This window comes from Rhododendron vialii, chromosome 12a (assembly GCF_030253575.1).
Source record: "Rhododendron vialii isolate Sample 1 chromosome 12a, ASM3025357v1".
In the NCBI taxonomy this organism is placed as follows: Eukaryota; Viridiplantae; Streptophyta; class Magnoliopsida; order Ericales; family Ericaceae; genus Rhododendron; species Rhododendron vialii.
This window is the reverse complement of record NC_080568.1, coordinates 34,756,177-34,773,884: the sequence shown is the minus strand read 5'-3', so window position 1 is coordinate 34,773,884 and position 17,708 is coordinate 34,756,177. Positions and strand designations below refer to the sequence as shown.

At 38.9% G+C, this 17,708-nt stretch overlaps 2 protein-coding genes across 2 annotated transcripts; both read right to left on the bottom strand.

Annotated features, from left to right (window-relative positions):
* LOC131310913 (casein kinase 1-like protein 2) lies at window positions 1–5,952 on the bottom strand. The gene is made up of 14 exons (XM_058338178.1): window positions 5,722–5,952; window positions 5,567–5,607; window positions 4,524–4,593; window positions 4,251–4,399; window positions 4,060–4,155; window positions 3,897–3,967; window positions 3,609–3,670; window positions 3,424–3,487; window positions 3,264–3,348; window positions 3,029–3,155; window positions 2,856–2,938; window positions 2,538–2,595; window positions 2,142–2,284; window positions 1–766 (listed from the first exon to the last, which is right to left on the bottom strand). Exons 1-14 carry the CDS (start codon window positions 5,795–5,797, stop codon window positions 467–469), a joined length of 1,425 nt encoding a protein of 474 aa, XP_058194161.1. The 5' UTR covers window positions 5,798–5,952; the 3' UTR covers window positions 1–466.
* Window positions 5,953–7,118: 1,166 nt separating this feature from the next.
* LOC131310743 (probable phospholipid-transporting ATPase 4) lies at window positions 7,119–15,725 on the bottom strand. The gene is made up of 11 exons (XM_058337924.1): window positions 15,485–15,725; window positions 12,202–14,163; window positions 11,989–12,099; window positions 11,337–11,613; window positions 11,162–11,250; window positions 10,395–10,482; window positions 10,096–10,305; window positions 9,892–10,017; window positions 9,140–9,238; window positions 8,846–9,037; window positions 7,119–8,005 (listed from the first exon to the last, which is right to left on the bottom strand). The coding sequence occupies exons 2-11, from the start codon at window positions 13,980–13,982 to the stop codon at window positions 7,346–7,348; spliced, it is 3,633 nt and encodes a 1,210-aa protein (XP_058193907.1). The 5' UTR covers window positions 13,983–14,163; window positions 15,485–15,725; the 3' UTR covers window positions 7,119–7,345.
* Window positions 15,726–17,708: the final 1,983 nt, after the last annotated feature.

Sequence of the window (17,708 nt, the reverse complement as noted above, 5' to 3'; positions counted from 1 at the left end):
AAAAGAAAATGCTTATCTTAAGCTTCATAATCTTAATTCCAAGTCTTGTAATCAGAAGAGCCAGAAAATTCCATACAATGCAAATAATTACAGTTTACATTGGATATAACCCGCACAACATGGCTTATGATGTCGCTAGAACCATACACATTGAAAATAGCAAAAACAAAAGAAAAACCCCAGAAGGAAGAGCAGTGGAACAACACCAAAATAACTCATCAAAGACCGTATCGACCAAACCCAAGGGGGGACAGTTGGTTTCAACCGGAGTGCTGCTACTAGATCTGTTTTTATCGTGTGGTTTTCAGAGCATTATTCTCCGACTTGAACCACCTACAATTTTAGCTCAGCCGCTTTCCGGGAAAGATTCAAAAAAAAAAAACCCCACAACAAATTTACCCCAAGAGGATGATGAGGTATCCCGTTTCAAGATTTACAGTGGGAGAGGGTGTTCAGAACGTAGGAGTTAATAATGCAGCCTTTCATCACTATTAAAATTCAGGCCTTCGATACCCTTGAGAGCGGATTCCAAATTCTTTATGTTAGAGGTGTTTCTCATAGAAGCGCCGCGCTTTTGATCCGAGGATACAACCGGTGAACTCCTTTTTGCAGCACTAGAAATTTTCTGCAGCGCCCCTGGGCTCACATCTGTGGTTCGGACACGGGAGGGATCAGATTCGGTTCCAAATATCACTGGGTCACGACTACTGGAGACAGCAGGTCGCCTTGAAGATCCACTTGACCGCAGAAAATTAGAGCTAGATAACTGCATGAGCCAAAAAACATATCAAGTGACGGAAAAAGTGGGGAACACAATAAATGGGCACAAATACACAAGAACGTTGATGCCATGCACATTACAAGACTAGTTTGAAGTGTATTAACTGGCTTACTGACGCTATTTCTAGAACAGGCAGTTCGGATCCAGCTGGACACCTTCAAGGCTGGCTCACTGAGGCTATTTCTAGTACAGGCAGTTCGATCCAGCTGGACACCACAAAGGCATACCTCCTCTCTCATAACAGGTGACAAGTTTGTTCCCACTCAACCTGCTGCTCTTTCCTTTTTTCACTAGTCCTAACAGATCTACTGGATAATTGGCATTTTAGCCAATAGATGAAACCAGTTATTGGCCTGTAAATGAGGTTTTATACCATGAGCATACCATGGCTGCTCAAAGCAGCCACTGGAACACATGTACACACGCGTGCACAGTTAGAGGGAGGAGGAGGCAAGCGCCCATCTTCCACCTATATCCCTAGTCACTCCGCAGTAATAGTTCCACCTATGGAACTTCTCTTAGTTGGACAAGTGACTGCTGAACATGCACAACATGTGCTCATACTTGGCTGCAAGTGCCCAAGCTTTCATAGTTTGCACTTAGAAAAGTTCCCTATTATACTGTATTCAACTGTTCACAATATTCATAACGACCCAGCTATGTTACAGGAATAAAGACTAGCAGAAAGCTGATTCTTTACAGTTTACAAAGCTTCACTCATCTACCATTGCATCAACGGAATCCAAGTCAATGGCCACATGGGGGCAGAAACTGTAGCCCAACCTCACTGGTTTCCTTTATATTTGATCAATGCAATGCAAAAGGCTCACTGGTAGAATGCCACCGATAGCCAGCATGATAAGTATGCATACGCTATGGTTGGCATTTCTGATCAGCGATCAGCCCCTGTTACTATGTAAGGCAAATTAACATCGAAAGTGTTACGACCTGTCAATGTATACTATGTTCGAAGTACGTGACATAACATATCTAGTAAGTCTGTCACGTGGCCTTGCCAACTTTCAAGGCCCAAATAAAAAACGATTTTCCTAGATTGGTTGGGCTTGAGTCACTACATGCACCCAAACCAAATCTCATTTTGCATTCACCAAAATTCAAAACAATGCTACTATCTGCGATTTAGGCACACTGATGCTCCTCTACGGTTCTATCAAAGGCTCTAGGAAAAGAACAAAACAGTTTCATCCAGGTAGGTGGATGGGTGGGTGTGGGTTTGTTAACAGTATCTTTGAATCCCAAGGAATTACAAGCACGCATAAGCAGAAGTCAAACTGTAACCATACTTGTAAAATAACTTGCAAGGAAATATAATGGAGAAAGACAAATTAATTGAACTCACATTAGGGTCTTTGGAGGTTGGTGAATCATTTGCAACCAGACCTTTTTGTTTAGACAAGCTTCCAGCATTTACTGGTAGTCCGGAGTTTCTACTACGAGAAATATTTGCCGCAGACCAACCAGTAACTCTACCTTCCTCACCCCCTACAACAATTTCACGGTATGAAAACATCAAACTATGACTATTGACTCAATAAAACACAACCAAGATACTAGAATAAGATCAGATTTTCATTACAACCAACAGCAGAAGCTCCAAAAACCATGATCGCGTAGGTACAAGAATAAGTTATCCATACAACAGAGAGCAGAGATATGGAAAGAAACAACTTAATGTGCATTGAATATAAGAGAGTATAAAAAAGTTTTCCCCAAACATGGGACAAAGAAGAACTACCTGCATGTCTATCAATGTTAGTAACTGCATGAGGCATCCCTGAACTTGTTCCAGCAGCCTGTCCAAAGGCTCAATTAGTGTATAAAGCCAACACAAGATTTTTCTTGTGAGAAAAATTTGGTATTGAAGCATTTTCAGAAGTTGTTGATGCTTGGCAATCAAAAAGAATTTGGAAGTTTAAGCTGATACCGACATTTAATGAGGCAAAAGAATGCACACATATACAGATCACCTCCCGTATTACACAAATCATTCACCAGGGCAGGAGGAAAATAATAGATAAAAGGAAACAAATAATAGTTGTTGTATCTAACTTACAAGAGCTCGAGAAGGAGGATTGGCAAGCTGTGATTGCTGATACTTCAATATAGTCCAATCAAACACATAATCAAACTGAAAGCCTGAAGCAACAAGAAAGCCACGAATAATGGCATTAGACAGTAACTTCATTAATAGACAACTTTCAATGGAGGAAACATAAAAACTCAGACCTTCACGAATGAAAAGATCACGAAAGATTCTCTTCAGATAAGCATAATCTGGCTTATCGTCAAACCTTAGTGATCGACAATAATGGAAGTATGATGCAAATTCTGTAGGATAACCCCTGCACAAGGCCTACAAAAAAGTAGATAACTTTTCAGTAAGATTTACAATGCCGAGCAAACATAATAGGCGCACCCCTTACTCTATGCTAGGAATATGGGGTCAGAAATCAAGAATTACCTCAATAGAGGTTGAAACTTTCTTCTCACTGATCTTCTCATACTTCTGTTTCTTTGTCCCTGCTTTCAGCCCCTGCCACGGGAGACTGCAAATATACAACATAAGAAAGCAAGTCCAGTAGAAGAACAAAGAAACTAGTAAAGATGGGACGAAAATTTACCTTCCTCTTAAGAAATACATAAGAACATATCCAAGCGATTCTAAATCATCTCTTCGGCTTTGTTCTATGCATTATAAAAGCAACATGGTGAGAAAAGACCACTACAGTCATAGCAATGCCTAACCATAAAAGTAGTTGTTATATACACATGAATAGTACTCAAATTCTGAAAACCCAAAGCATACCAATCCCAAGGTGAGTATTCATGCTTGCATATCTTGCAGTACCAGTCAAATTCTTATTTTCCCTGCATTTCATATCATGACAGCATAAAGAGAAAAAAAAGACAGTAACAATCGTCAAAAGTCACACTAAACCAAATCCATTAAGGGAGATAATACACGAAGCCTAGGTGGAGTATGAACAAAGGCAGGTAAATCAGGATAACTAAACATATCAGGTAGGATCTGAGCCAAAGCTACCAATATGAAAGCTTGAAAAAAATTACATTAACAGAGTTCAGCAAAGCTTACCTGTAAGGAATGTGTTGATGGGTTGAGGAGTCTCTGTATTTCTTCGCCAGACCAAAGTCAATAATGTAAACCTAATAACGAGTGAATGACAAACTAATGAACTAATGTAGATCATGGAACCAACTACATGAAAAGCAGAAACCAAATATTTGACTAGGAAAACCTGATTTGCACGCCTCCCTAAACCCATAAGGAAATTGTCTGGCTTAATATCTCGATGTAGGAATGACTTGGAGTGAAAAAATTCCACCCGATTGATCTGAAACAAATACAGTTTCCAGATAAAAATCAAGCAAAACTTTGTCACTATACATTACTCCGTATAACACAGTGGGGGCAATGACGAAATCTTACCATCTGATCAGCAAGCATAAGAACAGTCTTTAAGGATAACTTCCTACTACAAAAGTTAAACAAGTCTTCGAGACTAGGTCCCAGTAAATCCATCACAAGAACGTTATAGTCTCCTTCAACACCAAACCATCTGACATTCGGAACTCCAGCTGCCAAAATTAAAAGAAACAATTACAAACTGATAGGGATTGCAAATAAACAAGAAAAATTGTCAATTTGCAAGTGGGGTAAGGGGAGGGGAGAAGACTGGCAGTAGACAGGACAGTTCATTACTTCCTCCCTGTAAGATTTTGTACAACTTTGATTCATACAGCAATTGAGGATGCTTTGTCTTCACATTTTCCTGATGTAAGAAACCATAGCAAAAAGTCATGAATAAAAGCGACGTCTAATGTCATGCACAAAGTAAATCTAGAATCCAAGCAAGGGTCAAATCCAGATAATATGATACCAAAGAAATTATGATAGTGAACAACAATAGTGACTGTAGTCTACACTCAATCTATTTCTTGCCAATTTGGTCTTGGAAGATAAGCAGCAGTAAGAATGGTAACACCTTAAGAGCATTAAAATATAGGTGCACATCAACTGATTAAATTTTGCTGCGTGCATATAACAAATTCTGCTCCTGGTCAACATACAACAAACTAAGTAAGTAGTTAGTGTTTGGTTCGCTTGAATGATCTTGGAAAGGAATGGAATGGTCATTTCTTGGCCCCGAGGAATGACCATTGACCTAAATTGGTAACGGTGATTCTGCTAGTAAAAATAACTTCTTGTAGAGAACCATGAGCAGTCCAGAGGGAAAGAAAATATCCATTCCAGCTTCATCCAAGCAAACCAAACACTCTCCAACTGTTTCCAACAATGATGGTCCCAAAATTTTGCACATACAACCTAAACAACCAGCTAACAAGAAGTCTGAAACAACATGAAGAAGTACATATTATGCCCACAACTCCAAATACAAGTTCCCACAGCCATTCCATGAAAAAATTAAACTTTCACATCACTTCCTATCCAATTAAGTTGTTATCGTTTTCGTATCAAAAACATTTGCTTCAATTGGGAGTTTTCCAACAACGCCCATTTTGAAGGAAAAAATTCACAACATCCAAAAATCAAATACGGACACTGGACACAAAATCACCTAGTCACATAATGGCGCAGACGTCTTTCAAAAACATCCCAAGCCACTAAAATTTGCGAGAGCGAGGAGGATCGAGAGCGGGAGTGAAAGGGCCCTACTGAGAGATTTATGTGACTAAGCAAAATCAACATATTTCATATATATGAGAGAAAATCGAAGCACTCACGAGCTTAATAGCGACTTCTTCGTTTGTCTGAATATTAGTACCTGAAAATTTTCAAATCAACAACCAAAAATTACAAAAAAGAAAAACAAACAAATTTCACCAAATAAGAAAAGGAAAAAAAAAAAAGAAAAAAAATGAACAATCGGGAGACGAACCGAGATAGATCTCTCCAAATGAGCCGCTGCCGATCTTCCGACCGAGTCGGAACTTATTACCTACGCGAGGCTCCATCAAAACCGTCTCAAGACCAGCAACTACGACGAAATCCGAGCTCTCAAAATTCAAAACCTATCCAATTCCGAAACCGTTGACCTACCAATTCAACGATCGGAAATCAACAAATACTATCTTCGAGAAAGAGAGAGAGAGAGAGAGAGAGAGAGAGAGAGGGGTGGAGGAGGATTAGGAGGAGGAGAGAGAGAGAGAGAAGGCATGACGATGATATCACCGCTGCAAACGTTTTGATCGAATCGAAACAGACTTTTTGCACCCTCTCTCTCTCTATATATTATTTCTGCCTCGTTTTTATTTTCTTTCTTTTTTTTTACCCAAATTAAACGACAGAGTTCTGAATATGGTTAATTACAGTTACCTCATCTGAGGTTTATTAAGTAATATACAATTCATGCCTTTCATGTTTAAGAAATTACGTACTCCTCCCCACATTTTTCTAACCCTGTTCCACATAACCCCTTCTTTGGTCAACTGCTACTAGATGGACTGAGGCTGAGTTTTCCTACTGGGCTAAAGATGCTTATTTTCCTTCACAAAATACAAAGGGTAATAAGCCCTCTTTAACCATTTAGCCCCGTAGAAAAACGATGTCTAATTGATACTTGCTTGGTTAGCCTTTACATTGCCAAAATGCCAACTTCAATCTAAAAGCCTCCACCACCTATCGAGAGACTCGAGCGGCATAATCATCCTGCCGCACCATGCAGTGGCAAATCCAGAAATTTAATACAAAGGGACACTAATTGATGGTACTTTGAAATGTTTTCCCAATTGAAACTTCATAAGATAATACAAAACTCAAGTATTCATCACGAAGCACAATCTCTATAGAGTATACCTAGTTTTGTCTTACTAAGAATCTATACCTAGTTTTGTCTTACTGAGAAGGCAGTTTCGGGATAAGTGGTAGGTCAATAGATGGCCTGATTCCAATCTACTTGCCTAACTAATACGAGTAGTAGAAGTTAAAATAGCCTCAATTCTTGCACATAACTTAGCAAATTTAATAGTCTCTGGAAAGAAAGGTATTCATAGAAACATTGCAGAATCGTAGTACTCGTATTAGATTGAAGCCCTCAGCGAAACGAATATTTCGCAAAGAAATTCCATTATAGCCACCGTTTTGATCCTTTGGAACAACTAAGTAGATCCTTTTCTCACACAGACGCTATTTGCCACTGAAGTTTTCTTGTACTACAAAATAGAACCTCATGAATTTTCACTCCTCTCTATTTTTGCTCCAGATTTCCTTCATATTGGTACAGGATTTCTGAAACATAAGGTGACAATAGCAAGCAAAGTAGGTTGATGTGCACAATTTTCACAAAACTGCAATGAGATCAGATAAGTAATGTACATACAGCAGCTTCAGAAAATCTAGTATAATGAATTGGGACTTCAACAAATCCCTCTACACTATATAACAAACTAAATAAACAAGAAAATGAATTGGGAAAAAAGCCCATGAAAACAAAACTAAAAATGCCCAAAAACCAAAAGAATTATACAAAAAGAATCGGAGGGACAAGGATCGCGACACCGTTGCTAAGGAGACATTAGAAATTGTGTCGAATACTTCTTTGTGATCTTCCCTCTCAATTGTCTGATCTTCGCGTCTACCCTAGCGGTAAAACCTATCTTGGTCTCTTGTCGTGCTTTAGACCGCTCTCGAGTCCACATAATTCGATCCTCAACATCCTTCTTGTAATACTTAATTTCTTGAATAATGTGATGGTCCATTGGATTAAAGCACCGTTGGAACGATATATGAGCCAAATAGGGAAGAATACAAGCCAAGGTTACTAAGAGAGTGGTAGACCAGTAAATAGGAGCCGGAGCAAGGGCTTCTACGAGGATTTGGTAGGAATCACCGGAATAAGTGGGTGACATCATTCCGTAGAGTAAAAGAAAGATGTACCACGTGGCAATGCTACCCCATACACAGAGGTGTTGGATCCATGTGAAGTGAGACATTATGAGGGCGATTTGGCAGTTGACGGCCCAAATTGTGCACGTAAACATTGTTGTACCAATTGCTGACATGTCAGCGGTTTGGCCACCGGACCGGAAGGCTTGGTCGTAGAAAATGATAATGGAGAGGAAGAAAATAACAAGGGAACAGTAGAGGCCGTTCCCCATCCACCCAAATATCCTAGTCCAGTCAAAGAACAAGTTTCTTGGTCCCTGCTGATAAAGTGCTGGGAACTGCAAAATAAACGGGGATACAGTAAGTATGAAACCAAACAACAATAATACGGATACGGGAATCATGTACGCTCTCCTCTTTAATCCACTTACTATACATTTTTTGCCTTTTAGTCTCTAATGGGGGCGCGGGGGAGGCTAAAAGTGAACTGTTAACATTAATTCTCCGCGGAAATGGAGTTTCACACAAGGGTGTTCAACAAAACCAGTAGAACTAATAAGCTGATCTGAACTGGTGTCTGGTGCAACAGTTCAGTCTGGTTTTCTACATGATCAGCTGGGTTCTGATTCAAAGTAGTTCAAGATCCTTACTCGGGTACAGTTCGGATTTAGATTGAAGTGAACCACATAGAAACAAAAGTTTAATATGTAAAACACACATATCACATGTAGTATAATATTTACAGATCAATGCACAAATTATTAGTGGATATAAAGAGGCTTCCATGTTTTAGGTGTAGTTTGTTTACTGCTGATATGATTTCTACACCTAATTCATCACTGAAATTGCATTTATGTAGAGATAATAGTAAATTACAAAGAATGAGTTTGCATTTACATGTCTTATAAAATCTGGTTCGGAATAATATAAAATTTGAAATATATATATTTTTACCTTGGGAATACTGGTATATTCAATTTTGTTAAATATATAGTTTTGGTTTAGTGGTGAAACAGAAACAAACTAAAACGATTTGATTTGGTTCCTCAAATTTCTAGAGCTGTAGGTATTATTTGGTATTGTAGAACAACCGAGCCAACCTGGTTCACGGACGCTCCTGGTTTCAGATTAGTGCATTATAATCAGCCTATGAGGGTTCAGTGTAATTATTGGCCTACCTGTAAGCAGATCTCCGAAGAAACATCTTGCTCAAACACTCCAAGTGAAATGACCGGTAGTGAAGTAAGCATCACATTGAATAGCATCAAGTACCAATCATCGTAAACCGATTGCCCAGAAAAGCCGGTGAATGCCTCGAAGTAGAAGATTGTAAGGCCAAAAGCTATATTCTTGTAGAAGAAATAACAGATCTGAATGCAGAAAGAGTTGCAGTTTGAGGTAGAGATAAAAGGAATGGTAGCATGAAGCAAAACAACTGTGTTATGCCAATATAATTAGTTCGGATTTATTACCGCCTGGGCAATTCTCTTGTAGCACCAGTGTCCATGTACTACCAAAAGTCTTTCCAGAAAGCGAAACTGAGCAATGGAAAAGTCACTAGCCATCACAGCCTGCAAAAAGCAAAAGTTTCAGAAGGCTGACCATAACACGCAAAGGCAGTACGTGCAATAAGGAGTAGCCAACCCTTAGGAAAAGTACACATTTCGTAAGTCATACCAAAACAATCGAATAAAGTTTAAGGGTTAAATTGGTCACAGTGTCCAATAAAACAAAGAAACTTGCAATAGTTTAAAAGGAGGGGCTGTTAGTCCGTATCTTGGAACTAAACCAGGGAATCAAAGTATTAAGTGTGTTCAGGTGTGGCAACATCTCTGTATTTAATCCAGACTAGTAACCACAAAAAATTGGAACATCAAAGAAAACTAGGATGCATGAACAGAAAACTTCTAATATTCTGGATACTACTTTAGAAAGATTCTTGATAGTAAATAAAAAAATTACACTGGAGAAAACAAAATTAGAAATTAATTCAACAAGGACAGTTCCCACGGTAGAGGGACTGGAATCAGAAAAGATAAACTGGAATCAGAAAAGATAAACTGGAATCAGAAAAAATTATTAAGTCTCGTATTAGAAAGAAGAAGACAGGGTTGGTGTCCACCTTTGGGCAAGACACTCCTGTTGTAGAAGATCACCTTAAGGCGTTCTCATTAAAGCATAGCCGACCCCAATTATACTGAGCATTATATGAGATATTACCAACCTGCATTCCTTCGACCCCACTAATGCCAACACCTATATCAGCTTCTTGAATCATCCCAACATCATTTGCACCATCACCTATTGCTAATGTGGTCTTCCCAGTTCCCTCTTTTACTAGTCTTGTTACCTAGTGCGAAACCAAAATAAATTAACTAAAGTTCAGAAGCCAAAGATAAATTTTGTTGACAAGAGTAAAGGACAGTACCAGGGCTTTTTGCTTAGGAGATACACGACAGCATATGACAGACGCACAATCAACTGCTAAATTCAAGAACTGATTCTTCATATCCTCCTCTAAGGTATAAGTAAGAGTTTTGCCATCAATAATCAATGCAAATGCAGCATGAGGATCATTTTCTAGCTTGATCATTTGCGAGGCATTGGTAATTTGCATCAAAATGTTCTCCTTCACAGCCTGATGAGTAACAAATGGAAATAAATTTTGACGTTAAAGCATACAAATTTCCTGAGAATTATACATTGCGGTTTTTCTAGAACATGTACCTCTTTGGTATCTTGTGCTAACAAATCGGTATTCATTGTTGTTATGCATATCTTCTTCATGCCCTGTCGGAGCAGACTACAGGAATATCTGCATCACAAAGACAACTCCTTTATATTAGTTTCTGGAGGACTTTTAAATGTAAGTTGCTAGGGATGAATCATCAGAAGAGTGGCTCCAGGGATTTAAGTACATACTGGCAGTGCTCACCTTTTAGACACATATCTAAACACAACCTCAGAAGGGTGCAAGAGTAGGGTTCATCCAACCGACAAACTTGAATAAACCTCTCTCCAATATCAAGGAGCGACTCCAGGGATTTAAGTCAGTGATGACAGACATACTGACACTCACCTTTTAGACACGTATCTAAACACACCCTCAGAAGGGTGCGAGAGTAGGGTCCATCCAACCGACAAACTTGAATAAACCTCTCTCCAATATCGAGGAGCGACTCCAGGGATTTAGGTCAGTGATGACAGACAAACTGGCACTTCAAGGTGCTCACCATTTAGACACGTATCTACACACACCCTCAGATGGGTGCGAGGGTAGGGTCCATCCAACAACCCGACAAACTTAAATAAACCTCTGAAACTAGTAGTGGAAGAGGACTTTAAACATAATGATACTATTCTTTGCAAAAAAAAAAACATGAAATGCTACAATTACCATCAACCGGTTTTGTACTACTGCTAAAAAGAGAATTTTTTTCAATTATCTCATTATTATATGTCATTGTCACTTGAACTCTTCAGTGGATACATACCCAATGTTTATTGCCGTTTCCATCTTATCTCCTGTCAGAACCCAGATCTTGAGACCAGCCTGTGCCAGTTTATCTATACACTGAGGAACCTGCGGAGAAGACATGCAGTAAGGAAGTTAGAAAACCACAATAGAATTGCATGTAACTATGGCCCTATAGAAAAGACAACACATACCCCTGGCTGCAATTTGTCTTCCACAGCAGTTGCGCCAATGAGGACTAAATCTCTTTCCATCATATCAGATACCCTTTCAAGCATTGCCTCCCTATCACCATTAATGGAAGTCTTTGCTTTAAGAAACTCCTTGTTCCAAGCAGAGAACTCAGCCTCTTCAAGTTTTCTGTAAGAAAGAGCCAATGTACGTAACCCAACTTCTCCGTATTCATTCAGGTGCTTTGTGGTAACCTCCTCGTACATTCTTCCATTCCTTGATAACCTTTCAAAGATGATGCTGCATAACCCAAGCAAAGAGACCATGTAGGATTTAACAGGCCGACATAGCTTAAAGCAAAGGGTATGAACTTGAAGAGCAACTGCTGTATGACAAGAACTTAGAACAAACGTTTTATTTTAGCAATAACTTGTTCTCAGAATTTTAATTGCAGTGCCTCTTGTTTTGGCATGTTTCTAGTATTTTCACTCAGTTTCCGGATTTGGACCTAATTCAAATTGGCTTCTTTATTTTGTCTTTCGTTTGTTTGTTTCCTTGATTAGCCCCAAAATTTTAACCGTCTTCTATTATTCTTGTCCTACATCCTTGTATGGCTGAAAATGAGTTTCAAGGAAGGGGGGAAAAACATAAATGAAAGGATTTCAAGAGCCAAACCTGTCTGCACCTTTGCAAAAGAGAAAAATTTGGCCATCCTCATCTCGGACTATAACAGACATTCTCTTCCTTTTGCTAGTGAAGTCCAACAGATTGAGAATTTTGTACTCCCTGGAAATTATCCAGAAGACAAATGAATGGTAAAACAACAAAAGTCAAGGGCTGAATAACAAAACGCCAAAATATAAAAATAATTATTTGACCATGATTTACCTTTCAATCGGCTCTTCAGAACGAGAATATCTTTCACGAACAAATATGCTCGATTGAGTTCTTTTACAGAACTCAAACCCAAATTCTCTTGCAGCAACAAGAAAAGCTCCTTCATCAGGAGACTCAGCTTCATAGGTAAAGCCACCATTCTCCACATTTGCTTCTGGAATTGCAGTGTGACAAATAGCAAGTATCCGGAAGAATAACAAAATGGCATCCGAATCAGGCTCTCTCAACCAATTTCCATTCATGAGGCGGCCATCCTCAAATCCAAACCCCTTTATCTTAGGTTTCCGAACTTTTTCACCTTTAGAAGTCACAACAGTCTCGAGCTCAATTTCTGAAACATACGCACCATTTGAGCTGGTCCGAGGGGACCCTTCGAGATCAATGGCCATTTGATGTGCTGCAGCTAGTTCGACTTCACTAGAATTCATACCATAAGCCACACCAGCAATCGAACACTTGAGAAAGTCCATTTGGTTGCAAGTCAAAGTGCCAGTTTTATCAGAGAGGATTGTGTCAACTTGACCCAATTCCTCATTTAAATTTGATGTACGTGCTTGAGCTGGAGTTCCAGTCTCATCATCATACATATGGACGTCCCTATTAATAAACATTGCCTGCAAAACCTTTACCACCTCAATTGAAAGATAAAGCGAAATGGGTATCAAATACCCGTATAGGATAAGGGCTGTGATCAAATGGAATAAACCCGACAATGCTGGATTATTTGGATTATATAATTTCGAATAGACAAACGGCTTCAAATACCACCATTTCGGCATCTGGAAAGCTGTCTTCACGGCAAACCCAATTGAGCTTATTACTGAGATCAATACAAGGATGCTGAAAAGGATGTAGATGATCTTATCCATCTGTTTTTCAATCCTACTCCTTTTTGAAGGAGATTCCGTCGCGTTCTGCATTACTTTGCTATCGTGACCGGTGAATATCACGACTCCGTACACATAAGCTGTGTTCCTAAGCTTTGAGTCTCTGAGGAGAATTTGACTAGGTTCAAGAGGATAAACCTGTCGGTCACAGTCAAGATTACCCACAAAAGTGTAAAGGCTTGGATTTGGGTCTTCACATCTAATCTTTCCTGTAAAATCCTTGAAAGTCGTGTCATCGTCCAAAGGCAATGTTACTTCCAAAGCTCTCTTCACTTTTAAGTTCGTCTCTCCATCTAAATTCATAGTCTCCACATAACAAATCCCATCCTCATAGCTAGATGACAAAATGAGTAAATCAGCAGGGAAAAATTGATCCTTTTCAACTTTCACTACATCTCCAACTCTAAGCTTCATCCATGGCTTAGGACCAAAAACACCGTCCCCTTTATGGACTCTGGCTTTTCGCATGTTTACCTTCATGTCCTGTATAAACCTTCGCCAATCTTCCAAGGCTTCCTTAGCCATACTAAGCCCAACCACAAACGCAAGAGGAGCAATCATACTCACGGCTGAGAATGGAGCAACGTCCGTGAGCGATAGAAGCGCGGCCAATAGGAAATACAAGTTGGCAACACGACGGAACTGCTCAAATAAGGCCTTGGGTATGAAAGTGATGATGTTGTATTTTGTGGTTGATATGTAATTAGAACGATATTTAAAGGGTTTCTTTTCATGGCGTCTTGGTTCATTGCAGTATACGATTCGTGAGTATCCGGGGCCAGAAAATTGATGTGGCTCTTCAGTTTCAGTAGCATCTGCGTGAAGGCAAGCAAATGTGTACAGATTGCTCCTGCGGATCTTACCCCTTATCCTGCCCCCGGTCATTTTTTCTAGGTCTCAATCCAACCAAGTTCTAGTACCACATAACCAACTCCAGAAAGAAAAAAAAAGCACCCAAACTGTGCCTTTTCTGAACTATATATACCCCTCCAAGAAAGAATTAAATACGCCCGGATAAAAATTTAAGTCGCGAGCGGAGATTTCTCGATTTGCAAGAAAGACTAACCTGTGATTATATCAAAACCATTAACATACACCTTTTTGGAAGAATATTGAGTCATTGACCATGATCTTATAAAGAATATGTTATTAAGATTTAGAAGTAAATGAATCAAACTTTCATTACTTACCAAAAAAAATGGAATTTATATCTCATTATAACAGCAAATGCACTAAAGTCTATACAATCATCACACCGAAAATCAAATTCGAGTTCAACTTTTGTTCCCACACTTGTATCTATAACATCTAGAGCTAATGACAACAAGATTAACCAAGAGCCAATCAAACACACCCACAAAAAAAAAAAGATTAAACAAGAAAAATTTCACACTTAGTTCAAAAAATAAGAAGCAACAAGTAAGTAGCTAAAATAAAGATGTTAAGGTGGATGTGTGGTAAGACTAAGAGCGATAGAAATAGAAACGAAACTATTCGTGAGACATTTGGAGTTGTACTTATACATAATAACTTGAGAGAAAATAGATTAAGGTGGTTTGGACATATTTTACTTGTATCTATTACATCTAGAGCTAATGACAACAAGATTAACCAAGAGCCAATCAAACACACCCACAAAAAAAAAAGATTAAACAAGAAAAATTTCACACTTAGTTCAAAAATAAGAAGCAACAAGTAAGTAGCTAAAATAAAGATGTTAAGGTGGATGTGTGGTAAGACTAAGAGCGATAGAAATAGAAACGAAACTATTCATGAGACATTTGGAGTTGTACTTATACATAATAACTTGAGAGAAAATAGATTAAGGTGGTTTGGACATATTTTTCATAGACCTACATAGTCAAGAACAGTGACATGATACTAGCAGATAGTCGAGCTAGGGAAGAGTCGAGGCCTAAACTGACTTTGGATGCCGTGATACGAAAGGACTTAGGCTTACTAAATCTATGTGAAGAGGTAGCCGAGACAGAGCTCAATAAAAAAATATGATTCAGGTAGAAGACTCAGTTTGGTTTGATTTGGTTCAACTATAAGAATCAGCAAAAAGGAAGAAAAAAAATACCCAATTTAAAACTGCGTACTCCAAATTTACAAGCTGTCAAGAAAATCAAGAAATAACGAACTTGTTTTCTGGTGGGTAACGAACTTGATAAGAGGGAAAAAAAAGAAAAGAAAAGAAAATCACAACCTTCACAGCTGAAATTTTGAAAAAAGAAACTTCAACAAGATGAAGGACCCAACCCAATTGCAAATTCCTCCGACTAAAAAAAACCACAGAAAGATCATAATTAAAATTTCAAATCTAGCCAAATTATATACACGCATAGTCCCGATGAATGCAATGAAGAGAGAGGGAAAGTGGGTACCTGGCAAATCTAGCGTTTACGATCTTCCACAATTGGGATCATGAAAGAGCCTTGAAAGTTGCAGAGATCGCAACGAAGACGAAGGGGGTTAAGAGAGAGACAGAAGAGAGAGAGGGAATCTAGAGAGCTAGACCCAAAACAAAGACCGTCTCCCGTTCAAAGTCCGACCCAATGCCAGGATTTTGCGGTATTTTTCTGAGTGTGTAATTTCCGCTGCAATTTTCCGTTTTATTTTATTGTGCCAGTATGTATCCGCCCTGTATTTTAATTTTTTCGACCTAGATATCCAGACGTAGATGTGTCAGTAATCGTCTAGTACTTGTGAGTTTCGTGATAGATAAATATGTCTAAAATTGTCCGATAAATTTGGATTTCATTGTGATGCCCGCCTGTATCGAATAATTCCGAATACGAAATTGAGTAAATAAAATTATGCAAAATAGTGGAGTAAGTAATGTAGAGAAATAAGCAGGCAAAAAAGGCTAGCAAATTGCACAAAGGAAAGACGAACGAGTCAAGAGTCTTCTCTCTTTACCTAGGTTGCGGGTCCCAGAGTACAAACGTCGAACTCACTTTGAGCAAGTGGTTGGGCCCACTGCGCACTAGATGATCAGGGCCGTTAGTATGTTGGTCTCAGCTACAGCAAAATTCATACGAGTACAGAACTTCAAAAAAATAGTGGAACCTGATTTCACGATACTTCGATTGGTTCCACAGCCATTCACGGCTCTACGCAATTTTAGTTGTCCAAAAGTATTTTGAACGATTCTTAAATTCAAAATCGAAAAGTATTTTGAACGATTTTGAATTTAAGAATCGTTCAAAATACTTTTGGACGGCCGAGATTGCGTAGAGCCGTGAATAACTTATTCTCCCTGTAAGCAAACCGAAGTGTCGAGAAGTTTTTGTGTGTCGGGTGGGTACCACACACGTGGTATCTCGTCGGCGATTCCAGCTATCCAAACATGTTTTGGACCGTCCGAATTTTAGAGAGAGAAAAAGAAGAAAGAGAGTAGTCGAGTGGAGGGAGAGAGCCGAAATAAATATGGATCATTCAAAACACATTTAGAAGGCTGAAATTGCCGACGGGTACTACAGCACCCAAAAATTTCTCTTCGTGTCACATGCACAAGACATAGAGCAAACCCAAGAGCAAGGAAAATGATAACGCCAAACACCGTTTTTGTGATGGCAGCTTTTAATGCACGAAGTCCTTGTAGCACAGAAATTTTGACATAAATAAAATACATATTTTGGTATTATCGTTTTTATTTGAGAAATCCGAGACATATTTTGGAAAATCATGATTGTCAATTTCGCATAATGTCTTTCTCCTATAGGGAATTTAGGTGCCGTTCCACTTTTTTTTTAAATCTTCTTTTTCAAAAAAAGAATAATTTCAAGCTCAAATATAATGAAAATGAAAAATAATTTTTCAATTTTTTTTGCACCGTTTAAAAGATTTCAATAAAATCTATCAAACAAAATCCATATTGGTAAAAAAATTATTTGTGTAAACACATGATTTTTGAGCTTGAAATTACTTTTCTTTTCAAAAAGTTCTTTTTCCAAGAAACTGGAACAGAGCCTTACCAAATCCGAGGGTCGTGGATCATTGATATAGTGAAGTAGGGTTGAGCCAGGTACGGACACAGAGCAAACTCTCCTGAATGTCCCGCTGCACCAACTTGAGCTCATTCCCGCCACAGACGCCGCCACCGTCGCCGCTGAGCTGGTTCCAAGACTTGGCCACTCTAACTCCCTTTCACGAGTGTGATCGACGGATCCGACTCTGGCACCTTGGTTCCAGACGACTTTTCTTTTTGTTTTGTTTGGTTCCGGACCGGTAGTGTCCACTTTTATTGTACTGTATTTTTTTATTATATATTATCTGAGATGATCTTGTTCGTCGAAAAAATAAGCGTGAAAGAAGAAAGTTATTGAATGTTTTTGGATGATCGTCTCATCCAAATTCCCTCTACAACACATTTGTGTAATTTTATAGAGGAAAAAAAGTGTTTGGACTTTGGAGACCACATGCTACCACTTCCTCAAGACCATTACTCCAGCCCAGCCCCAAGTTCCGCAAAACAATTGAATGAGCCGGCTGCTCGAAGTCACATTAGATGTTAGTGGTATTGTGCTAGTTAAAGCTAGTGGGCGACGATTAATCTTTCATCCATTTTGGGGCTGAATGATGGTTAGAATTAGAAAGCTTACATGT

Bases quoted from the DNA above. Each gene is read 5' to 3' on its own strand.
- LOC131310743 (XM_058337924.1), bottom strand. From the start codon at position 13,982: ATGACCGGGGGCAGGATAAGGGGTAAGATCCGCAGGAGCAATCTGTAC. The intron at 12,100-12,201 runs GTAAATCATGGT...GATAATTTCCAG, and splicing joins TCTGAAGAGCCGATTGAAAG to GGAGTACAAAATTCTCAATC. The intron at 10,018-10,095 runs GTACTGTCCTTT...GTTTCGCACTAG, and splicing joins CTCCTAAGCAAAAAGCCCTG to GTAACAAGACTAGTAAAAGA.
- LOC131310913 (XM_058338178.1), bottom strand. From the start codon at position 5,797: ATGGAGCCTCGCGTAGGTAATAAGTTCCGACTCGGTCGGAAGATCGGC. The intron at 5,608-5,721 runs GTTCGTCTCCCG...GAAAATTTTCAG, and splicing joins ATTTGGAGAGATCTATCTCG to GTACTAATATTCAGACAAAC. The intron at 3,488-3,608 runs GTATGCTTTGGG...TATAATGCATAG, and splicing joins GAATACTCACCTTGGGATTG to AACAAAGCCGAAGAGATGAT.